Here is a 25,653-nt window from a genome sequence, read left to right on the forward strand (position 1 = left end):
TGTAGTGAATGATGTTTATTGAGCCCTGGACATCTTGACTGTTACATCTGGAGTCTCTGCATCTGATTTACAGTTCTGTTTCATGCACCCTCTCCCACTATGCTGGCAGAGAAGCTGATGCTAGCTATGTCCTTACTGCCCAGTACAAGTGAAGTTTAGGGTCCCCACGTGGCCTCTGTTCATACCCCTGGGTGTGCTTCCATTCTTCCAGGCACTGAGGGATGTTCAGCTTGACCACCAGACCAACAAGGATGTGTCCATTGAACCATCCCATGGGTTTTGTCATCCCTTGCAAATCCACCTTCCTCTCTCTACTCTCATCATGACAAATTATATTTGTGAATATTATTTTAATAAATTTTATATAAAAATGTAAGCAGAAACTGAGCTTTAATTAATAATATGCATGGTAAAGCATTTCCAGAGGAAGTCAATAATGTCTATAAGTTTGCTGTAGTCAGAATATAAAGAGAATAATGGGTAGATGCATAGTGATGAACAAGTACTGGGAAAGGGGGCTGAGTACGTGGGGCCCACTGTGAGCTCTGAACTTCCCTGGTGTGTTTCACAGTCTCCATCATCTGTTCCACACTTTTCAAACTGAACTGGTACTTGGGTGCTGGTGTCTCACACTTATAATCCTACCTATCAGGAGGCTAAGATCTGAGGATTTGAGTTAAAAGCTATCCTGCACAAGAAAGTCCACCAAAACAAACAAACCAACAAACAGAAAAGCTGTGGCTCCCATGTTAGAGCACCAAATTTTGTTTCATTCATTTTGCATGGCTCAAGTTTTAGTGCTCTCATATTTTATAAGGTAGTCTCAGAAGCTTTTTACTTTTTACAGTTTACTTTTTCTCTTCAACATTGTGGGCTTTGGTACTGGTTATTCTTTTTAATTATTGAATAATACTGCATCTTTTACCATGTAGATATGCTATAGTTTTACTTTCCTGTTCTGTTGAGGAATGTGCCTCCTGTTGCAGTCTTTCAGTGAAATTGTGTAAGAGATATACTCATTGTTTTCTGAATGCTGGAGCGTGAACATCTTCAGGTCTTATGGAATACCAATTTACTCTGCAGATCAGCCATCTCCTCCAGTTCACACTACCTCTGGTAATGTTTCTCCATCCCAGCTACCACCTGCTGCTATCTTGAGTATGAAATGCAATTTCATTGTGCTTTTGTGTTTCATTTTTCGTGATTTCTACTGAATTTTTAGGTATCTTTATGCTTCTCTAATGCAGTTTGCTGATTGGAATCTTTCTGTATCTTTTGAGTCCTTAGTTATTTCATCCTTGCATTGGTTTTATGCAGAAAAATGTGATTCTGAGCCTGTCATTTACCTTCTGTCTGCACTTTGCTCTCATGCGTAGTGACACAAATCAAGAAAGTTATAAAATTATCCTGAGGCCAAACAGCAGCACCAGAATTCTCTATACTGAAAAGATGGAAGCAAAGATAATGTGGGGTTTCAATTTCTATTGCAGCAAAGAACTTCTTGGATATTAGAAGTAGGAAACCCCTTGAAAACCCAAGGGGGACTTTAGAACAATTTTCTTAGCCAGGCACCAATGTTTCACATCTATAGTCTCAGCTACTCAGGAGGATAAAATCTTAGGATCATGGTTTGAAGCCATTTAGGGCACAAAGTTTGTAAGACTCTCATCTCCAATTATCCACCAAAAAGAAGGGGTGCTGTGACTCAAATAGCAGAGTACTTTCCTTGAGCAAAACAGCTAAGGAACCACCCCCAGGCCCTGACTGGAAGCCCTAGGACCTGCCTGCATACAAAAAAAAAAAAAGCAGTGGTGCATTTATTACCAAATAATCATCAAAAGAGTCCAAGATTAAGAATATATAGCATTTGGGGAAATGTTAAATAAATGAATAACAGTCATTAGATACCTTCTAACAGAGAGGTGGACATCTAATTAAATTTTAATGAAAGTGACATATTTGAGATTACTTTTCATTGTTTCTATAGCTTAACTCTCTTTGGAGGTGTTATGCTAAAATATTTTTATCTAAAATAAAACAAAAATTATATATTACTGGTTCCTCTGAACTATTTATAGAAAGTTTGGGCTCCTTTTATTTTTCATTGTTTTATATAAATTATAGTGTGAGCTTTTATAAGTGGCAGGAATAATGCAATTTATTGGTCTCCAGAGCTAAGAGAAAAATATAACTATGTATCAGCTGCCTGAATCACCAGTCTTAATGACAGGGTAATATCCTACATGAAATGCTTGTCTGGGTCACATCTCTGCAAAGTCCATTTTGACCAAAATTTTGCTTACTTTTCCAATAAATAATTTTACTTAAATAATTTGTTACTGGTCCACAGTCCAAGTTGGAATTCATCAGTTCCTTTGTTATTTTATTGATATTAAAAACTTGACTTGCACTAACTATTTCACAAGTCACAAGTTTCTTGCACTTGATGACAAACAGGAAATAAAAGGTAAGAGTCCCCCCTCCCCAGCTCTCCTCCCCAGGACAGCAAAACTCATTAACTGTTTGGGAAATGGAAATGGTGATGTTTTAAAAACAAACAACAACAAAAAAACTTTTTGTGGCATGATTTCAAGTGAGAAAAATCTCATTTCAGGTTCTGAGCAACATTCATACAGTTAGAGCTACGTGGCAATCTAAAAAGCCCAAAACGTGGGCCTTTTCTCCCCAGGTAAGTAATCTGCCCAGTGGGATAAACATGAACTTCAAAGAGGAAACCAGCAAAGTGTAATGCATTTAGCACCTAATGTGTGGGGTCAGGTTTAAACCTTTTGCTTCTTCAGTGTTCTTTGAAGGCTTTGATAAAAATTACTCATATTTCTGACTCACCAAAGTTACAATTCATATGAATCATCATATTCAATGGACTTCAATTTTAGGAAGTGCCCATTTGGTGGAAAATGAAAAGACGAAGATAAAATGTAGGGAGTGAGGTGTTTTTTCAGAAATGAAACCTTCCAATGGCTGATGACAGTGGTGTTTCCCTCAGATAAAATCGAAGGTGACAGCTAGGGGACTTGGTTCCCTATATGTAGGTCCTATGGGTACTGGAATGAAGTTGGAGTTTCAGACCACTAAGTCAGTATTATGTAGACGCTAATAAATCAAAGATGCTTCTATTTTCTTTTGTACTATTAATTGCCTGTGGTTGACTTTAGTGTGTCTTGACCTCCAAGGTTTCATTACTTTAGTACTTACTTCCCTCCCACAACTAATACCCTCGTGAACTACACCCTAAAAGCCCTTAATTACTCCTCTTTGGGGTGCATCAAAAGATTGCAAAGCAAGGCATAGGTTCAACGAGAGGGCAAGGCTGTGTGGACCCAACCACATCACAACTCCTGCATACCCTCCTATAAGGACAAACATTGCTGATGTCCTGCAGTCGTGCCAGTATTTATGGGAAGTGTTGAGGTTAGAATTTTAAAATATTTTCCCAGGATATTAAAGATGAGTTGTTAGGAGGGACAAATAATAGATGTATGCTACTTTGTTGAGTGAAATCAAGCTGGTTAAGATAAGAGCCAGACTTCTTCCAAGGTCCACAGGGCTTTATGCATTAGTAGGAGGGAAACATGAGTAGCAAGGTGAATAGCAACATCCTCCATCTGTGGAGCTCTGGTCTTGTGCCTGGCAGGGGTCTTACGTGCACTAGTGTATTTAATCCTTAGAGCATCCCTGTGGGCGAGGCACGGGAGGTGTCCCTCAGGTAGAGTGGACTGGTTGTGGAGCTGCAAGGGCATTGGCTGCTGAGAGGAGGGTAACGTTTGCTCTGGTCCTTAGGCTTAGTAAGTGTTCTGTAGAGGAATGACTTTACCTTGAAGAATGGATAGCATTTTCTAGCAGGAAAGGGAGAAGCCATTGTTGAGGAAGAAGGAATGGGATGAGCATAAGGAAAACAACATTATTAGCAAGGCAGGTATCGAAGGCAGGTATTGAGAGAGCTAAGCAAATGCATATGTTCATTCTTAAATTTTAGTTCTGTTTGCAAACAACAAACATAACTACCTTATAATGTAGGCAAACTTGTTTTGTAGTACTTTTTTTTTTTTTTGCCAGTCCTGGGGCTTGAACTCAGGGCCTGGGCACTATCCTTGAACACTTTTTTGCTCAAGGCTAGTGCTCTGCCACTTGAGCCGCAATGCCACTTTTGACTTTTCTGTGTATGTGAACCGAGGAACCAAACCCAGGGCTTCATGCATGCTAGGTGAGCACTCTACCACTAGGCTACCCAACCCGCCCCCATTTTGTAGCATTTCTGAGGACTTACTATATATTTGCCATTATCTACTGCTTAGCGAAGTTACATGTGTCTACTTCAAATAAATGGTCAGATGAATCTAATCCATCTATGTTTTATTTTCTTTAAAAGACGTAGCTGACTATGGGTGCCTTAAGCCTTCCATCCTAGCTGCTTGGAAGGTGGAGATCAGGCCAACCTGGGCCTAAAACTGCTTGAGACTCCATCTCAATCAATGTCTGGACACTGTGCTGCCCACCTGTTATCCCAGCTATAAGAGAAGCACAATGGCTGTGGTCAGTGGCAGACACCTATTACCCCAGTGACAAAGGGAGCACAAATAGGAGGATACCCCAGCATAAGATGGGTGACCTCAACATAAAGTGATATTCTACCATAAAACTAGCCAGTGGAAAAGGGCACTAGAAGAGTGGTTCCAGTGGTAGAGTACCTGTTTAACAGGTCTGAGGCCCTAAGTTCAACTCCCAGTACCCAAAATAGATAGGTAGGTAGGCAGATAGATAGATAGATAGATAGATAGATAGATAGATAGATAGATAGATACCTCAGTTATAAAGCAAAATAAAAAACCACTGAGAGATAGGTGCCTCTTTTCATTTGTTTGTTTTTGCCAGCCCTGGGGCTTGAACTCAGGGCCTAGGCACTGTCCCAGGACATTTTTTGCTTAAGGTAAGAGCTCTGCCACTTAAGTCACAGCACTACTTCTGGCTTTTTCTGTGTATGTGGTACCAAGGACTTGAATCCAGGGCTTCATGCATGCTAGGGAAGTACTCTACCACTAGGCCACACTCCCAGCCCACCTCTTTTCATTTGTGTGAATAACATTGATCCCTATCATTCCAGGTCACTGGTATCCTGCCCTGCTTGCTTGATGGTGACTGTTTTATCAGGTCCAATTCTTCATCTCTAGACCTTGGAATATTATTTGAACTTGGCATTTCTTATATTCGCAATGTATGTATATTAAAAGTAAAAAGTTTCTAATGTAGCACTAAAAAGGAAGTGTTAGATATTTATCTATTTACAGGTAAAATAGTAGAGGATTTCTGTGTAAATTTTTAATTTAATCTCTGGAAGAAGAATTATAGTGATTCTAAAGTTTTGTGAGTTGCTGCTTTCTTGGTGGCATTTGAACAAAAGGGTATTTATTTATATTTTAGCACAAGAAAACTCCAGTGCTTTTAAAGAATGAAAATTAGCCAAGGCTAGGACTTGGCAGAAAGTGATTTTAAAAAAAATGCCAGGGAGTTCTAGCATAGGGTGAGGTTGCTTCTCTCTTCTAGGGGATGAACACATTTAGCTTTGAGAGTTATTAAGGGGCTGAAACATTTTCATTTTATAAAGAGAACACCACAGGCTTGGTTTAATTCATATCACATGAACACCTGTGGTTGTAGGATATGCTTGCCACATCACCACCTTGTAATAATAGCTTGAGAAATGTAGTGTGTGAAGTTGGCCCAGTGGTTACCCAGAGATCCATCACAGGGAGGTTACATCAAGGGTCCCCAAATGAGCCCTCATGGTTCCTGGCAATTGACAATGAGGCTAAACTCCGAGCAGAAAGAACCTGGAATGCTTGTCTCCTCTTCTCCATGTCAGAGAGGAACAGGCCCCTGTAATCTCATGTGTACCAATGTGACTTGGAATCAGTCCATAAAATGTCCCTAGCACTCCAGATACAACAGCAACTGTGCCACACCACCAGGCTTAAGGGCCTTGCAAGAGTGATTTCACAACATACTGTCACCTAAAATACCACCATCGGCACCTGATCTGCAAGTAAAGTAGGACTTCTGTTTCATTTAATTTTCATGTGAACTATTGTTCAGTCCCAGAGGTGAATACTAATTGTGTTTCTTCAGATGACTTGGTTTATGCTTATGAATTTGACTAATCCAGACATTGTTTCATATCCTTGTTTTATTTCCTAGTCAACTGGTGAAAGAGGAGAGTTAAGCTGTGGCTGGGTGTTTCTTAAGCTTTTTGATGCCAGTGGTGTTCCTATTCCAGCAAAGTAAGTGAGCTTTGTATCCCTAGTCAATGAGGAATTTTGTAGGAATTCATGCTTTAGCATCTGGATACCTCAAGTGTGTTTTATCAGCATTCATCATGCAGTCTTATCCTAGGAGGGAAAATAGCTAGTATGGCTGTCTGCTGAGCATGTGTAGTCAGGAATTTCCTGTGGACTACACATCTCACCATGCTGAACCATGAGAACAAGAAAGTGAGCCAGGGACCCAGGGCTTCTGGGACTCTACCTTTCTTCTGTAGGCAGGCCATTGAAGTTACATTGGTGACCACTGTAAACGGCTTTAAATTTTCATTGCAAAAAATGGACTAAAATCAGATACTTGTGATGTATACAGTAGAATTGGAAGGTTACTGCCCCTGATCCAAAAAAGTTCTCAAAAGTTAATAAATTTTCTTTCTTCCTTCTTTCTTTTTCTCCCTCCCTCCCTCTCTTCCCTCCCCTCCATCTCTTCTCTTCCTTTCCTCCCTCTTTTCCTCCCTCCCTTCCTTCCTCCCCCGCCCCTTTCTTTCTTTGCCAGTCCTGGGCCTTGAACTCAGGGCCTGGGTCTGTCCCTGAGCCTCTCTATATTCAATGCTAGCACTCTACTTCTTGAGCCACAATGCCACTTTTGGCTTTTTCTGTGTATGTAGTACTGAGGAATTGAACCCAGGGCTTCATGCATGCTAGGCAAACACTCTACCACTAAGCCACATTCCCAGGTCCTATTCTTATTTTTAATGATAGTAAAGTCTAGGGTGTATAGAAGACACTTGCAGCAGGCTGTAGGCCGGATGGGAGACTACAACTCTTGACAGTAGGAGTAAAGCTTCAAGGTCTGGTCCAGCTCTGCCTGTGTAAGAGGGAAGGTTCTTTCATTTTGCCAGACCTGAATTCCCTCCATCTTTAACATGAGGAAATAATTTCTATCCCCAAGGCTTGACTTAGGAGGTTAATTTAGATAACACTCCCTATGTGGCCCCCTTCCCTCTGGGCAGAGGTAAAAATCCTGACCACTCGTTGTCCGGTGGTACCCTAGCAGGAGGAGGAGGGGCCCACAGTACCTGGAATGTAGAAACCTAAGTTTCTGTGACTTTTAAAAATATGTTGAGTTTTATATTAGACTTCGAATAGCTAAGGACAAGTACATTCTCTCCATCATTCTAAAAATGAAGCCACACCTATCTTTTTAAGTGAGCTCTGTATGTTAATACAGAGATTTAACCAGTGTACATTATATAAAAAAATAAAGTCATAGAATTGTACAGATACTATAATTATACTTGTAATCATTCAAATCTATTTGTAGCCATGTTGGTCTGGCTAACGTCTTCCCAGCGGTTATATTTGAGAAGCAGAATTGAGGAGATGGTACAGTAGCCCTGAAGGGGCTTCTACACCTTTGCTTTCCATACTCAGTCAGTATGCGAGGGCTGCTCAGGAAAAAGCACTAGCCTAGCTATGTGCAAAGCCCTGGGTTTAATTCCCAGCATCATAAAAGGAGAGGAGGCTGCTGGGAGAGAGGGAAGAAGGGAGGAAGGGAAGAAAGAAAAAAAAAGGGAAAGGAAAGTAAAGAAAAAGACAAGGCAAGAGATTTACTAAACTAGGAAAGAAGGGATGAGAAGGGTTTTTTCACTTATTACTCCTTTCTATGCAGTTAAAACTTGACCACAATCTACATGTTACTTTTATATTTAAAAATGGCATAAAGCTATGATGACTATTTCAAATAACAATTCAACAAATTTGAAAATTTTATTTAAAAGTTAATGCTTGTCATTTACACATTAACAGGAATTACCTGTCCGTGTCATTTCTTGTGGGAAAATATCTTTTCTACATTTTATTACTTAAGAGTCTAAATTTGGGGCAGGGAGCATGGCCTAGTGAGAGTGCTTGCCTAGCATGCACAAAGCCTTGGGTACAATTCCTTAGCACTACATACACAGAAAAAGCCAAAAGTAGTGCTGTGGCTCAAGAGGTAGGGCACTAGCCTTCAGAAAGCTCAAGGACAGTGCTCAGGCCATGAGTTCAAGCCCCAGGACTGGCACACACACACAAAAAGTAAATTTGCCGAGATGGTTTCTCATGGAGGGATGAACAGTGAAGAATTAATAAATGTCCATGACTATCTTTGAGTTGGTAATACTCCACCACTGACCACAGTGGTCAGTCAGTGCCCATCACAGTGTACTGTTCTCTTCCAGAACATATGAGCTCTTCCTGAATGGCGGCACTCCTTATGAAAAAGGTGTTGAAGTAGACCCTTCAGTATCCAGAAGAGGTACAGCTCTTACACATTGCTTTCCATTTTAGCTATGGGTTCAGCCCATGGGTCCCCATTGCATTGAACCTGTGGTGTAGTGCATCATGGCAGGACCATGTGGCAGGAGAGGCTTGTTCACCAAGAAACAGGAAGGGGCTGAGCTCCCAGTCCTCTTCAAGAGCATCCCCATGACCTAACTTCCTTCCAGTAGGCACTGTCTCCTGCAAGCTCCACCACCTCCTAGTAGTGCTGCCCACTGGTGACCAAGCTGTTAGTTCATGGGCCTTTGGGGCACCAGGTCCAAACCACAACACCTTCCTTTCCTTAAAGATTGCACAAATAGCGGGTGCATTCAAAAAGGAAACTGTTCTAGTGTGCATAACATTTTCACATGGACTCACTTTTTTTGTTTGTATTGTTGGTCATGGGGGGCCTGAACGCTGTCCCTGAGCTCTTCAGCCCAAGGCTAGTGCTCTACCACTTTGAGCCACATCACCACTTCCCCGTTCCTGGTGGCTGATTGGAGATAAGAGTCTCATGGATTTTCTTGCCCCTGCTGGCTTTGAACCACTATTTTCAGATATCAACCTCATGAGTGGCTAGGATTTTAAGCATGAGCTACCAGTGTCCAGCTGGATTCACATTTTTAAAAGTAGATCTTTTGCTATTAAAATCTGAGTCATTGTTATCTCAGTGTTTACTTCCTTGGGAGCATGTATAACATTCCAGTGTAGGAAATCATGAAGAATGAGGCCCCTTTATTAGTTCCTTTTCATGGTGTACCTGTGAAAGAATGAACTGAATAGGCTAAATTCAGAGATTAATCATTGCTAGGTCAATGGCTGGAAGCATTTGATACTGTGCTGTGTCCTTCAGAAAGATACCACTTTTTTTTTTTTTTGCCAGTCCTGGGCTTGAGCTCAGGGCCTGAGCACTGTCCTTGGACTTTCTCAAGGCTAGAGCTCTACCACTTGAGCCTCAGCACCACTTCCGGCTTTTTTCTATGTATGTGGTGCCAAGGAATCGAACCCCGGTCTTCATGCATGCTAGGCAAGCACTTTAACCACTAGGCCAAACTCCCGGCCCCAAGATACCACTTTTAATATCATCACCCATGCAATGTGCCAGAGAATGGAAAACAGAACAGGACAGATGCAATTTTTTCCTCATGGAGTCCAGACTTGAAAGACTTGGGATGAGCTGGGCACTGGTGATTCAGGCTTGTGATCCTAGCTATACAGCAGGCTACAATCTGAGGGTCACAGTTCAAAGCCAGCATGGGCAGAAAAGACCTGGTGAGACTCTTATCTCCAATCTAATCAATCAAAAAAACAAGAAGTAGAACATGGCTCAAAGTGGTAGAGTGCTAGCCTTAAGCAAAAAGAGCTCAGGGGAAGTGGCACTGTGGCTCAAGTGGTAGAACACTAGCCTTGAGCTGAAGAGCTCAGGGACAGCACCCATGCCGAGTACAAGTCTTACAACTGACAAAAAAAAAGAAAAAAAAAAAGAAAAAAGACACAGGGAGGCCAGGAAATTGGCGTAGTGGTAGAGCGCTTGCCTAGCATGCACAAAGGCCCAGGTTCGATTCCTTGGTACCATATACATAGATAAAAGCTGGAAGTAGTGCTGTGGCTCAAGTGGTAGAGCATTAGCCTTGAAAAAAGTCCACGGACAGTGCTCAGGCCCTGAGTTTGAGCCCCACGACTCCTCAGCCATTTCTGACCTTGTTTGGTGGCCTACCACTCTCACCACTGTGCTGTCCCCACCCATCCCATCTCCTGCCTTCTTAGAACAGGAAGGATTAAGTCTTGGGATGCAGGTGGCTCTACCTAAAGCCAGACATGCTTTCCATCCTCCCTTTCCTTCTGGGAAATTAGTGGTAACTATGCTGTAAATGCCCTGAGGGAGGTGCATGGGCGATGAGCTTCCTCTTCACCTGTCCATCACTCATTGAGGAGTACGCGTGAGTGAGTCCTGACCACTGATTGTATAGTCTGTATTAGTGTAGGCTGTCCCAAGCACTTAATGTATTTTTTTTTCCTTTTACAAGCACAGGGCAGCGTTTTCCACCAGATGATGAGCATGCGAAGGCAGCCTCAACTTCTAGTGAAACTGAGGTCTCTGAACAGGAGATCAAGAAACATACTAAGGTGGGTATCTGCTCTCACCTCTGCTTTTGCTTCTCTATCACTTGATTGTCTTTCGTCAGTGCTTTTTTCCTCATGAATTGTTCTGCCAAAAAAATCAGTAACGGAATAAAGCTTAGCTTCACTTAACTCCTGTTTATCAGTTAATTCAAATGAGATTTGGTCATAAGTATAGCCACGAGCCTGTCCTCAGGGAACCTTTTCTTTTTTTAAGTGTCAGGTTTTTTGGAGCTTAGTTTACATGCAGTAACGTTTTCCCTTTTGGCATACAGTGCTTGGAGTTTTGACAAACATATACAATAGTGTAACAGTTTTCACAGCCCAAGATAGACAATGTTCCCTCCCACACTCTAAAAAGTTACCTCAGGTCTTAGCCCAACCTCAGGCATCACACTTCTGCCTTTTCCTAGCCTTTCATGCAGGGAATTGTGCAGTGGGTAAATTTGGGGCTAGTTTTTCCCTGGGTGTGATGCACCAGAAGTTAACCCATGCTGGTACATATGCTAGTCTTTTGTTCCTTTCTTTCTAAATAGTACCCTAGTTGTTTTTCTTTCTTTTTTTTTTATTGTAATTAATAAAAGGGTTACATGATATTTGCCAGATAGAAGGTGCATTAATTCACATATATTGATACCCTTTCACATGTCTTGGTCCCCATTACCCTCCCCTCTATCCTGATTGTTTTTCTATGGGTATCTTTTAGTAGACATTCACTTGTGTCTGGATTTGGGCAATTATACATTTAGCTGCTTCAGATATTTCATGTAAAATTTTGGCGTATGAATGTATGTCTCCATTTTTTTGAGTTTTTTTAGTTAAAGAATTTATTAACATTGATTTTTACATTATATTTCAAATGACATGTTTAACAAATGAGTATTGAAGAAGGGAATCGCTATATATAATCTGTATGTCTGCATTTTTTTATGAGTAGAAATACCTAGAAGTATCTGGATGATCTGATGTTAGTTTCTGTTCATAAGAAACTGCCAAACTGTTGTCCAAAATGATGGTGCTGTTGCCACTGATGGGAGAGTTATAGGAATCTCTTACTCCATATTCTTTTTTTTCCTATATTGTTTATTATAATTAATAGAAGGGTTACATTATATTCGCCAGATAGAAGGTGCATTACTTCACATGCATTGATACCCTTTCTCATGTCTTGGTCCCCATTTCCCTCCCCCCCACCCCCCCATCTTGTTTTCCCCCCTTTCCTATCCAATTTCAGATAACCAAATACAAATATATCCAATATATCAGATAACAAAGTGAGATACTGTAACAATATGAGATAACCAAGGGACAGCAAAAGAGATGAGAGATAACATAGTACCTTAAGGACAACAATCACTCATTATATGGCTTTTGTTTCTATATCCTAGAGGTCCTTTCATTTAGTGTCATACTATATGGCCTTATGTATCTAGGTTTTGCTCTATTGCAAATCTCTGCTAGGAGAGCCCAAATCTCTGCTATGAGTCTACTGATTATGACAAATGTCTTATTCCATATTCTTAACAGCATTTGATATTATTTTTTATTTTGCCCATTCTAAAAAGTGAGTAATATTTTCCAGTGTAATTTTAATTTGCATTTTTCTCAGGGAGCTTTTCCACTAGTGAAGTCTCAGATCTACCAGTTTCTGTCTTGGGGGTCTCAATATTATCGCTTTAAAATGGGCATGCTAGTAATGTTAAACTCCTAACTAAGGCTATAATGAGCTTTAGTAGAAACAAAGAATATAAAACACTTAGCCTGGACAGGGAATGTGGCTTAGTGGTAGAGTGCTTGCCTAACATGCATGAAGCCCTGGGTTCGATGTCCTGGTATCACATAAACAGAAAAAGCCAGAAGTGATGCTGTGGCTCAAGTGGTAGAGCTCTAGCCTTGAGAAAGCTCAAGGACAATACTCAGACCCTGAGTTCAAAGCCCAAGGAATACATATATATATATATATATACACACACACACACATACTTACATATGTATGTATATATCTGTAAAGCACTTAGCCTATATGTATAATACATAGCACAGAGGAAGAAAGTAGTGCTCACTATGGCTACTTATTGTTACAAGTATTATTATTTACTGTTATAATTGTTTACTATTATTTAGTATCTGGTGTAAGCTTTGCACCAGATAGATGGTACCATTTGTTCAAATAAAGATGTACTGGCTGGGTGCCAGTGGCTCACGCCTGTAATCCTGGCTACTCAGGAGGCTGAGATCATGAGGATTATGATTCAGAGCCAGCAAGCACAAAAGACCGTGAGACTCTTATCTCCAATTAACCACTAGAAAACCAGAAGTGGTGCTGTGGCTCAAGGAGTAGGGCGGTAGCCTTGAGCTGAAGAGCTCAGGGACAGCTAGGGCCCAGACCCAGGGTTGAAGTCCCACGACCAACAAAAAATGAACTAAAATAATGAAGGTGTGCTTTGTTGCTGGTAAGACCTAGAAGAGTTTTGATGGTCTGGAGGCACTGGAATGATATAGAGGAAAGCTTTCCACAGAGGACACACAGGAAGGAAAAGCCCAGCGTGGAGCCCAAGCTGATGCGGCCAGCTGTCCTCAGGCCCTATCTACTGCTTGTACATCATCAAAAAGCAAGGGACGGGCCAGACACGGTGCTCATCCCTATAACCCTTGCTACTTAGGAGGCAGAGATCAAGAGGATCATGATTTGAGACCACCTGAACATAAAAATGTTATGAGACTCCATCTCAACTTAAAAAAATATATAAATAAAAGGCTGTCATTCCAGCTACAGGGACGTGTAAATAGGATGACCATGGTTCAACTCAGCCTGAACATAAATAAGAGACTCAATTTGAAAAATAACTACAGCAAGAACTTGTAGAGGTGTAAAACAAGTAGCAAGGCATCTATCCTACCTAGTGACTGGTGCAAGGCACTGAGTGTAAAAAAAAATTTTTAAGTAGGGAAATAAAATGAGACTCGATGTTCCTCTCCCAATGGTGTCTTTCCCTCTTTTCAGATTGTGATCTTAGTTTAAATAGCCCTCATTCTGTATTTTATAATTATACTGTTAATAACTAAACCCTTCAGTGACCATTAATAATGTGTCTGGCTATTACCTACTCCTGGCATTTTTTTTTTCCTTCCTGGAGACTCACAGAGCCTCTGAATTCCTTTTTTGGCCAGTCTTGGCTTGGAAAACTGTTCTTGTTGAAAGTGAGAAAGAGAGCAGCACAGTAGCAGTCTTTGTAAGGGAAAAGCCAAACCCCGCTTGGCCTCGTCCTCTCTCCTTCTTCAGCCCCCCGCTCATGTGGCAGGTAACGAGTACTTCCCCGCATGTCTGTCAGGGACGGCTCCTAATGGGGTTTCTTTGGCTCCAAATACTGGATGTCACATAGTTTTTCTGATCTCAAGATCACATTGGAGTGCCCGGCACAGAGGTCAGGAAGCAGCTCATTCAGGAATACCTGTGCACTATCTGGGTCGTTGTCTTCCAGGCCTCGGAGAACAAGGCTCCTCTTCGATTATAGCACACAGTGGGCCCAGCAAGCATTTGCAAAATGATTTTCCAGCAAAGGTCTTCCCACTAGGGTCAAAGATGACTTCTTAGGGACTTTGCTCCTGCTGGCCTTGGTGTTCCCCCAACTCCCAGGTGTGTCCTCTCTTCTCCTCAGAGCCCACAGACTTGAGGGCAATCTTGAGACAGCCACGGAGCTTTGCATGCCTCTGGAAGGTGTGTGGCTGGTGATGTGAAGTGTGGGCTGGGCATTGTGCTACGGTGGGTCCCAGCCCAGGCTGGCTGTCACAGAAACCGGGCCATGGGCCACAGGAAAGGCTGCACATGTGGGCTTTAGGACATGGAGGTGGAGATAGGCAGGAGGTCCTCCAGCATCCTCACCCCCTCCCTCCCTGCCTCCTTCAATGGGGAACAATGACAGGTGACATCGCCCTCCTTCAAAGGGACACCCCCAACTGTGGCCCCAGCATTCCTTGCCTGCAACCTCACTTTTGTTCTGCTATACTTCTCTATTAGAAGGAGAAAGAATGGGGGCTCCTTCCACTACACCATGGGGTACACAAAAGTAAGGCAAGGCCCCTGGTGATAAGCATGGTTAGAGTTTACACTGGTGCCCAACTTTTCCCATATGCTGCTACCTCACACAGCCAGCATTCTTGCCTGGGCGGGAGGGCGGGGGGGGGGAGTGTACATGCACACACACATTATATGTACTTCAGAATACTTGTGGAAATACATGTAAACCAGTGCTAACCATCTCTACTAGAAAAGAACCTTGGATTCAGCAGTTGTGATCACAGCCCCCTACCACAGTAGGAAATAGATAGATGCTTCAGCTTCACCAACTTGCTTTTCTAGTTTTTGGGCTATTTTCAAAGGCCATAACTTGATGTGATTTGGCCAAGAGCATGCTGCTTCGTCCCTGAAGAGAGGATGCTCCGAATTCACTCTCTGAGCTCTGAATGCCTCCCACAGTGGTCTGTACAAGTCAGCTTGTGTATACATGTGTAAACTTGCTATAAATATGCTTCCCTGTGTCTTTTCTATGCATTGCATCTTTCTTTTATTTCAGTCATATTATTGAAGAGTAAGGGGAAAGTATTACGTGACAGAGGCCTTTCTGCCATCGGTTTACTGGTCTGTGAATTTAGAGGAAAACATTTTTACTCCCAATGCAGCTCACTTTTTACAGCCCAGAACTTGCTAGGAGTGGAAAAATCTGGAGATTTCTGTAAAGAAAAGCTATAGTAATACTAATAAACTGGAGCACATTGCCTCATGGTGTGGGATGGTGCGAGAAGGAGAGGAATGCCCACACCCAAAGAGTACCCAGCCTGCCACCCAGACGGAGCCGCCTGGCTGCCAGGAAAGGAGGGAGCCAGTGGAAGGAAGGAAGGTGCCACCTTTCCCCTGGCACCAATGGCCATGCTTTATCACGGGCCCTGAGGTTGACCATGCAGCTGGACTTCTGCCCATGTAGGCATGAACCAGAGGGCAGGGCTTGGAGGCCATGTGGTGGCATAGTAGCAGCTTAAATGTACCCCAGCAGCAGGCTCTGAAGTCTAGGCCATATGTATAGAAAATAGGACTTTCAGCAGGAACCAGGCACCAGTGGCTCATGCCGTAATCCTAGCACTCAGGAGGCTGAGATCTGAGGATCGCAGTTCAAAGCCAGCCCAAGCAGAAAAGTCCCTGTGAGACTCCTTTTTTTCTGTTTTCTTTTGCTTTGTTTTTGCTTTTGTTTTTGTTTTTTTGTGCTAGTCCTGGGGCTTGAACTCAGGGCCTGAGCATTGTCCTTGGGCTTTCTCAAGGCTAGAGCTCTACCACTTGAACCTCAGCACCACTTCCAGCTTTTTCTATGTATGTGGTACCCAGGAATCAAACCCAGGTCTTCCTGCATGCTAGGCAAGCATTCTACCACTAGGTCAAACTCCCTGCCCCTCCCTGTGAGACTCTTGGTTTCCAATAAACTACTCAAGCCAGAAGTAGCACTATGGCTCAAGTAGTAGAGCATTAGACTTGAGCAAAGGCCCAGGGACAACACCCAGGCCCTGAGTTCAAGCCCCAGGATCAACAGGAAAAAAAAATTGGTAGGATTGTAGAAAAATGATATGTGATGGGGGTTATGAATGTCAGTGTGGCAAGAGAACCTGTCCTGACTAGGTATGCCAGTGCTGGGATTGGAAGTCAGGATCTTGTATTTGCTAGGCAGGTGCTCTACCACTTGAGCCACACACCAGCTCTTAATCTGCATATATGTTGTTCTTTTGTTTTTTGTGTCAGTCCTGGGGCTTGAACTCAGGTCCTGGGTTCAGTCCCTGAGCTTCTTTTGCTCAAGGATGGCGTACCACCACTTGAACCATAGCTCCATTTTCAGTTTATTGATGGTTAATTGGAGATAAGAGTCTTGCAGACGTTACTTCCTCAGGCTGGCTTTGATCCCAAATCCTCACATCTTGGCTTCCTAATGAGCTAGAATTATAGGTGTGAGCTACAAGCACCCAGCTAGCCTACTTCATTTTTTAAATGTTTCTAGAAATGTAGGAGTTAGGAATGGTCAAGGATACTTATGTAAATTCCACGAAACTAATGATCCACAGAGCCCATCACTCTTGCACCAGCGTAAGAGCCATACTCACCCACTTCTCTTCCAGCCATCTGGAATCTACAATAGATTTCCCGTCTGAAATTCTCTAGAAATTAAGCTAAGAGATAGTGTGTCAAGATTAAGCCTTTTAGTATCTTATAGGTAGCAGATTATATCTCCCAAATTTATTCTGCCAATCTGTATTTTCTGATTAGAGTCTTAGTCTGTTTCTATCTAAATTACCACAGGAAAGACCTTACTTTAGGTATTTTGTTACTTGTCTTCTTGTATGTCTTTCAGTGTTGGGGGTTTGTCCTTCCTGTCCTCCCTTCTTTCCTTTGATTCATGAAAGAGACATTTATTTATTTATTTAGGTCAGTAGTAGAGCTTGAACTCTGGGCACTGCCCCTGAGTTTTGCTCAAGGCTAGTGCTCTACCACTTTGAGCCACAGCTCTACTTCCAGAGGGACTTTTTTTATTCATTCAACAAACCAAGAATATAATTTACTTCCCTTTAACTTCCTTGTGTTTGTGTATATTCTGTATATATTTTCTTCATGGTTGCCATGGGAATTACATTTTGTATCCCAAAATTATAATAATTTATTTTAAACTAATAATTAGCTTTAATATTGAATTGTTTTCTATTTTTTAGGCCTTTCTATATATACCAGACACTACATTAAGCATTTCACACTTAACCTCATCCTAATCCTGTATTTTTGTTTGTTGGTTTGTCTTTTAAAAAATTATTTTCTTGGCCGGGAGTTTGGCCTAGTGGTAGAGTGCTTGCCTAGCATGCACGAAGACCCATGTTCGATTCTTTGGTACCACATACATAGCAAAAAGCCAGAAATGGTGCAGTGGCTCAAGTGGTAGAGCTTAGCTTGAGAAAGCAAAAGGACAGTGCTCAGGCCCTGAAATCAAGCCCAGGACTGGCGAAAAATTAATAATAATAATAATAATTTTCTTGGCTGGGAGCATAGCCTTGTGGCAAAGTGCTCACCTAGCATGCATGAAGCCCTGGGTTTGATTCCTCGGTACCACATACTCAGAAAAAGCTGGAAGTGGTGCTGTGGTTCAAGTGGTAGAGCTCTAGCCTTGAGCAAAAAGTGTCCAAGGACAGTGCTCAGGTCTTGAGTTCATGCCCCAGGACTGGTTTAAAAAAAAAATTTTTTTTTTGTCAGTATTGAGGTTTGAATTCCAGGCCTCATGCTTGTGAGGCAGCTGCTTTGCAACCTGAGCTATACTCCCAACCATGTTTGCTTTAGTTATTTTTCAGATAGAGTTACTTACTTGTGCCCAGGACTGGCCTTGAACTGTAATTCTCCTACCCATAGCTTTTCAAGTTGCATGAACCTCCCCAACTGGCATATTGGTTGAGATGGAGTCTAATTAATTTTTCTGGAGCAGCCTCAAATTTCAAGATGTTCCTTGAGTAATTGGAGTTACAGGCATGAGCCACTGCACCCATTTTAATCCTTTTAGTAACCTGAAATGCAAGTATCACTCCCTGCATTCTACACATGAGAAAAGGAATGCACATGGAGAAGAGCTAATTAACCCTCAGTACCTAGCTGCCAAATCAGGACTCCATGCAGCCCTGACACACCCTAGGTCCACATCCTGGCCAGTGCATGAGCAGTCTGCGCCAGCGTTTCCTCCGCGCCCACCACATCCCGTGTGCTCTCTAACTCACTAGTCTCTTCCTCCCAAAACCTGTGATTGACGGCTTTTCATTTGACATTTAATATGGGTGTACGCACAGATGGCAGGTCAAAGGTGAGGTTCCAAAGGCTAAAAATAACAAGTTATCTGAAGTGGCCTAAGTATAGTAGAAATTTCTCCTTATATTGTACAAATACTTTCTAAGGACAAAGCAAAAAGTCACTGAAGTAATACTCAGGAAAGCAATTTAGATTGGATTGCAGGGGGTTGTTTAATGAATCTGTGTTTTTCTCGTGTACTAGTCTGCTGCCAGAAACACTGATCGGAAGTGTGTGTTCCTCTCACCTGTTGGTATTTTACCGACAAATCCTAGGAGATGTGCTCCTGAGAGACAGAGCGAGTCTGCAAAGTGCTGGTAAGGCATCCTAGCCCTTTTCTCACGTCCTTGAATGGATGTGGTCATGCCCATGCCAGCCCGTTACTTCCACATAGAATTGTGACACCAGCTGGGCACCAAACCTCAGGAGGCTGAGGTCCAGCCTAAGCAAGAAAGTCTGAGAGACTCTCCAACTAACAACCAAAAGGTCTGTCTCCAATTCACCATTCAAAAGCCGGAAGTGGAAAGGTGACTCAGGTGGTAGAAAGCTCTTTTTTTTTTTTTTTTTAGCAAAAAAATCTCAGCTATCCTTTCCAGGCCTGAATTCAAGCCTCAATACTAGACAAGAAAAGGAGGGGAAGAGAATGGGGAGATGGGGGAGAGAGGAGGAGAAGGAAGGAAACGAGACAGGAAGGGCAGGGAAAGGAGGAAAGAAAGAAAAGACACATGGAAATAGATCAGAATAGCATCAGTGTTGGTATATTACATGTGAGACTCTGCCAGATTCTGCAGCTTGAGATCTTGACACCCATAGGTGATCAACTTCCCTTTATTTTCTTGGAATAATCTTATTTATCCCATACATTTGCTGTGTATGCCATCTTTCGGAGAAGAAAGCACAATCTCCCTACATAACTGGTGGTTAATGTATGAAATATGAGTTACCAGTGACTTACTTAGAAACCAATCATGTAAAGAAAAGAGTATTCCAGTGTAGCATGCACTGTTTTTTATTCTGGCAACTTCTTGATGAGTTTGAACGTTTCTCCCAAGTAAAATGTTAAAAACTAACTTAGAAAATCAACAAGCTGTCATACATGAATAAACTCGCCAAGAGTAATGTGTATGTTCTGAGCCATGAATGCACTGCTTGCATGCTGGTTGGGGTTTCTTTGAGCTCAGTGAATCCGTAAGCATGGAGGTATGTCCTGGCTGCTTCTTGAAGGCTTGGTGATGACTGAGTCAGGCTCACAGCCCTACCCTGAGGGAGCTACAGACTGCACACAACAGAGAGCACCCTAGGAAGACATACACTGCTGTGCAGAGTGGGAAAGCCTTCTCTAAACGTGGGCTGGAAGTAGAGCTGAGAGTGGAGGAACTGGATGCATGGGTAGATGTGGGAGGAAGATGGTTTTTAGACAGAGGAATAGCATGTCTGAGACCCCAGGCAAGAACATGTACAGCTGTAGGAGCAGCTGACACTGAAGGCTGACCACACGGATGAGTCGAGCAAGTGGGGAGCCCCAGAATTTCCTAGTAAGGTTCCTGTGGGCTTACCACCTGGACAGGGAGGGAGAAGGGAGCTCAAGGCCTGAAAGCACAGACACTTCTCAAAGAATACCTGCAGCTCTTAAGCAGAAGATGGCTGTCTCTTGAATGCCACTTGCCTTTGAGTTTTGTTTTGTTTTGTTTTTGTGGGTCTGGGGCTTGAATTCTGGGCCTGGGCGCTGTCTCTGGGCTCTTCAGCTCAAGGCTACCGCCCTAACCTTGAGCCATAGCCCCACTTTCCATTGTCTAGGGATTAATTGGAGATAAGAGTCTCACAGTCTTTAGTGCTGGGACTGGCTTTGAACCGTGATCCTCAGATCTCAGCCTCCTGAGTAGCTAGGTTTATAGGCACAAGCCACCACCGTGCCCAGTGCCTTTGAGTTTATTTTAATGGCTCTAGAAAACTTTTCTGAATGACAGGAATCCATAAAGAGCATGAAGATTATTAGGTTTTCCTGACGTTGTTAGGACCTTTGACTTCTTTTAAGTTTGACCATCAGAATGAGCTCCTTAAGATCTAGAGAAAGGATTCGTTTTTACGGAGAACTCGGGGTTTTAGAAGGTGTTGCCCACTGTCACCTCTTGACTGCACATGTGGCCACAGTGCTGGTATAAGAGGAGGCCCCTTGGCTATGGAGGCTTCTCCTCGTGGATGGGATTAGGGGTCCTCACAGAAGGGCTTGGCTGCTTTCTGCCATAGAGTACTGCATTTCTCCTCAGCAGATACCAGATTCTGGCACCTTGATTGGACTTTCTCATCCCAGAACCATATAGGAGACATTCAGTTTGTCATTATCCAGACTCAGATATTCTGGGACAGCAGCACAAACAGACTAAGACGTCCTCTCTGGTGGGATTCCTTGCATACTCAGGGCTTTTCTGTGTTGGGATTTCCAGTGGAATGCCAATACCTTCCCAGAATCCACAGCTGCCGCTTCCCTCCAGAGCCATCTACCACTCCCTGCTGGCCTTGGACACTCTGGGATCTCCTGGAGTTCTGATGGCCTGGACCAGACCTGGGGAGCAAGCCCCTACCCCGTTTCCCCTGCTGCTGCTCCTTGATCCTGCCAGCCTCCCCAGAGCAGGGCCTGTCCTAGTCAAAATGGCCTTCACCACCCCTCAGGAATGAGGAGGATGAGGTAGAAAACGCAAAACATCCCGGGCAGAAGAACTGAGTGTGTTCACACCCACTCAACCCCTCACCCTGCAAGTTCTACTTACTCTCCTATTCAGGCCTTTCTGAGATAACCTACAGGCACATGGAAGTGGCAGGGCCAGTTCGGAGTCCTCCGATGTTAAAGCATACCATTTGGCAGGACCACTTTGCTCTGAGTGTTTTGATGTGCATTGCAATGGAGTTCACATGACATTCTGTCTGTTCTTGTGCATTGCAGATTTCATTAGTCATCCAGTGCTGGCCACCTTCCCCAAGCTCTGGGAGCAGACTGACGTGATGGATGCGCTCAGGGTAGGCAGTCTCTGAAGTGGCTAGACTTGCTGTGCCGACACGTCCTGTCATCTGTCCTACGCTTTGTTTTCTTAGTAGGATGGCGTCTCCCAGCCTGTCAATAGTCTACCTAACTCCTAACTCAGCCTCATGCTTCTAACGTTATTGCGTGTCATGCCCACAGGCCGATTCCACTGCCAGAGAGCATGGAAGACACATTGCACTGACCTATCGGGCCCATTCACTCATAGCTTTGTCTGGATTGAGCAGCATTTTGTTATTATTTGCCCCAGCAGGAAGAGAGAGAAAGCAGAGGATTGCCCTTGGGGTTTACAGTCTTTACCCAGGGCCTGGGCTGTTCCCACTCACATTTATTGGCCAGAGCCAGTCACGTGGTTCACTTAAAGAGAGCTAGGATCTTAGTGCAGTGGTCATGATGCATACTGTTGTCTATGTCAATCATATTCCTCTATAGGAATCACCCACCGCTATAATCAGAGTGGAATCTTCACCTCTAACTAGCAAGACACATTTTTCTAGGCAATAGGGCTAATGTTGCCAAGTGCTAGTCACAGTTAAGCCATACTATCCTTTCAATTTTACATTATTAAATGGATGAGCCTCCTAGCTTTTCCTTAGCTCAATTCAGTGTTTTGTTTTTTGTTTTTTGGGGTTTTTTTGTCAGTCCTGGGCTTGAGCTCAGGGCCTAAGCACTGTCCTTGGACTTTCTCAAGGCTAGAGCTCTACCACTTGAGCCTCAGCACCACTTCTGGCTTTTTCTAAGTATGTGGTACCAAGGAATCGAACCCGGGTCTTCGTGCATGCTAGGCAAGCACTTTAACCACTAGGCCAAACTCCTGGCCTAGTTTGGTGTTTTTATAACAACACTTGGACTATTCCATGAAACACTGGCTCTCAGTGCATCCTCTCCGAGCTCTGGGGACCTGCTGGCATAGTTGCACAGTGCCCTGGGAGACATTCTGAGGCTTCCTGAGTGGCAGGACCCATGGTCTAGGGAGCAGCTGTTCTCTGTGGCATGGGGAAGCCTTTTCCAGGTACCCCAGGTCCTCCCTACCAAGAGAGGGCTGGCCTGTGGAATTACATGGCAGCAAGCACAAAATCCAGCCCTGAGAAGGCAGCCAGGACGGATCACGTGCCACCCAACCTTCAGCCTGCCAGGGCCAGTGCGGACAGCCTTCAGTTCTTTCCTTCATGGTATCGACGGGACTCTGGGTTTCCTGTTTCCTTGAAGAAGCTTTTCTGAAGCATGTGGACAGATGAGAAGCACTTGGGTCCATCTCACCTGCCCATTGGCATCATTATGACTGGCAGAATTGTTGACAAGGATAATATATTCTACTTTGGTTGCTGTCCTGCACCAGAGGCTTCAAACCATTTCACTGTACAGGCAACATGCCTGTACATCTCCCTACTTGGGCTTGCTGGAGGTTAATGGCAACAGATTCCTGGTGACAGTCACTTGTCACATGCACCCATTCTGCAGTGTTTCTAAGCCTAACCATACCATTAATTATGGAGGAAAGCTACAAAAGTGTCACAAGGACTTGTAGGAACTTGTGGATATTCTGACTCATAATATTCTTTGTGCTTTTTCTTTTTTTAGAGTGCATGGGCTGAGAAAGAAAGTACCTTGAAAAGATCAGAGAAGGTAATAAGCCTTTCCACATTGAACTGAGTACCTGCAGTGATTACTTGCACATTACAATGAATGCCATAATTTCTCTTAATTGGCAGAACTGTGTAATTATGGTTCAGACATTCCAAGAAGGTAGGCCAGATCATTTCTTCTGTGAAAGGGAACTCTTGTCAGGACAGTCATTTCAGATCTCAGAGTTTTATGCAAATGATGGGGAAGTTTCTAAACCAGAGTCTCCCAGGTAGTTATCAAATGACCCAACACCCATATCAAGCAGGGAGAAGGGGAAAGACAGTTGGCCTGGGCTGTAGGATCTGATGCGGGGCTGCCTGGTTCTTAGCTGGCAGGGGAGCATGGTGTCTGCAGGCAGCAGGGAGCAAGCGGTGCCTGCTCTGACCGAGGACTCTGCAGACGGTTCTGAAACTGTGTTTTGCAGGTGCTATATTCCCTGTCATAGCTCCTCATAATGCAGAAGTAGACACAGCCCACAAGTGACGGAGAAGGCAGGGACTCACACTTGGTCCACAGTCCATAGTTGACCAGTTTGTGATTTAAAGTGTTGATTATTTAGAGGGAATATGAGATTGGTCCCTGTGGCTCACTCCTGTAATCCTAGCTGAGATCTGAGGATCATGGTTCAAAGTCAGCCTGAGCAGAAAAGTGTGAGACTCAACTTCCAATTAACCACTAAAATGCCAGATTTAGAAATACAGATCAAGTATAGAACATTGGCCTCAATGAAAGATTCTAAGGCACAACACCCAGATCCTGAGTTCAAGCCCCAGTACCAAGCAGGACAAGGAGAAAGGAAAAAAAAAAGGAATATGGGAGAATAAAACTGAAAAACTCTAAACACGGAGGGTAGATTATAGAAATTTCATCCTTATCTGAGCTTCTATTCAACCCATAATATGTGACCTTTGCTAAAATGTGCAGATTCCAGGCCACCCAAGCACAGCCCTGGGCAGGGTGCCGGGCCTCAGGCCTGCAGATGTTGGCTCTGAGCACAGACCCCACTGCATACAGAAACGTCCAGTCCGTCAGCTAGGCCTGCTGACATTACCAGCTAAGCCTATTGCCTTCGGACCTTGGTTGCTCCCATGGATATTATACTATAGAGGGTTGCCCACCCTTGGGGCTAAAGGACACCCCACTACCAATTCACGCATTGCTGGAGATAAGCAACAATTCTTACTCCTGAGGTCTCCTTTCTCCAGGTCCCATGCAGAACACTGGGTACCCTCATGGTACCATGCTGTTGCCTCTGACATGAACACAGCAGGCTTTGCATTGTGCTTTTGTTGTATTTGCCTAGAATCACACCTTATCTCTAGAATTGGCCACACACACCTGATTTACTTAGGAGACACCTTGATCTCAAAAAGACGTGCAGATATTTTCCAGAAGGCCTGAACTCTGCTCTGTGTTGCCTCTGGCATCTACCGGGGGTGAGGGATGAGACCGTGTCCTCTGAGGCTGGCGAAGCACCCGTAGGTGCCAGGCACTAAGGGCCTCTCCATCCACACTTAGGTGGCTTGTAGCCAACAAGGTTCAGTTCATAGGATGTCGCCTTTAGCACAATGATGGATTTTCATCCGCCATTCTTTGTGTTGTGGTATTTTCCCAGAGAGACAAAGAGCTGCTAAAGGCCAAGTTTCTCCTGGTGTACCACGACTGTGTGCTCCCACTCCTGCACTCCGTGCTCCTGCCTCCCTTCCGCTGGGCAGAAGAGGAGACCGAGGATGCTCGGTGGAAAGTCATCGCTGACTTCCTCAAGCAAAACAAAGAGAACCAGGGTGCCCTGAAGGCTCTACTGTCCCCCGAGGGACTCCATGAGCCTTTCGACCTTTCAGAGCAGACCTACGACTTCCTGGGTGAAATAAGAAAGAATTTGGCCTGACGTGGTGGCCCCGGCCCCCAGGTTCCCCCTGCACCTGATGGACTCCCGTGATGGCTTGAGCCAAATGACAGAACAAAACAAATGATTCCTTGTAACTTGGATCTGAATTGTTTTTGTACACATATTTTTTTAACAAATAGCCAACAATTTTGGTATATCTTAAAACAATAAAGGATATGAAGATACTGTTATATCTAATTTGAAGGGTTTTGTTTTGTTTTGTTTTGTTTTCCCAAAACAAACTAAATTAGCTGGGCACCAGTAGCTCATGCCTGTAATCCCAGCTACTCAGAAGGCTGAGATCTAGGGATCACGGTTTGAAGCTAGCCCAGGCAGGAACGTCTGAGAGACTCTTATCTACTCAGAAAAAGCTGGAAGAGGCACTGTGACTCAAAGTGACAGAGAGCTAGCCTTGAGCACAGAGGGGCTCAAGGACAAAGCCCAGGCCTTGAGTTCAAACCCTAGGACCAGCAAACTAAATTAAGTGAATGTATAGATTCTTATGAAAACAAGATTTTATCAAAAACTAAACTACTCAAAGACAATC

At 43.6% G+C, this 25,653-nt stretch overlaps 1 protein-coding gene across 1 annotated transcript in view; it reads left to right on the forward strand.

Moving 5' to 3' along the window:
- Positions 1-25,286, forward strand: part of Nphp1 (nephrocystin 1) — a 57,972-nt gene extending 32,686 nt beyond the window's left edge. Inside the window, exons 12-20 of the mRNA XM_090336390.1 lie at positions 2,615-2,689; positions 5,123-5,233; positions 6,214-6,296; positions 8,498-8,574; positions 10,607-10,706; positions 18,760-18,872; positions 21,497-21,570; positions 23,174-23,218; positions 24,834-25,286. Coding sequence (XP_090192516.1) covers positions 2,615-2,689; positions 5,123-5,233; positions 6,214-6,296; positions 8,498-8,574; positions 10,607-10,706; positions 18,760-18,872; positions 21,497-21,570; positions 23,174-23,218; positions 24,834-25,106 — 951 coding nt within the window. The 3' untranslated portion in view covers positions 25,107-25,286. The remainder of the gene's footprint in view (positions 1-2,614; positions 2,690-5,122; positions 5,234-6,213; positions 6,297-8,497; positions 8,575-10,606; positions 10,707-18,759; positions 18,873-21,496; positions 21,571-23,173; positions 23,219-24,833) is intronic.
- The last annotated feature ends 367 nt before the right edge of the window (positions 25,287-25,653 follow it).

Source organism: Megascapheus bottae, chromosome 7 (genome assembly GCF_031878675.1).
Source record: "Megascapheus bottae isolate mThoBot1 chromosome 7, mThoBot2.hap1, whole genome shotgun sequence".
Classification (NCBI taxonomy): Eukaryota; Metazoa; Chordata; class Mammalia; order Rodentia; family Geomyidae; genus Megascapheus; species Megascapheus bottae.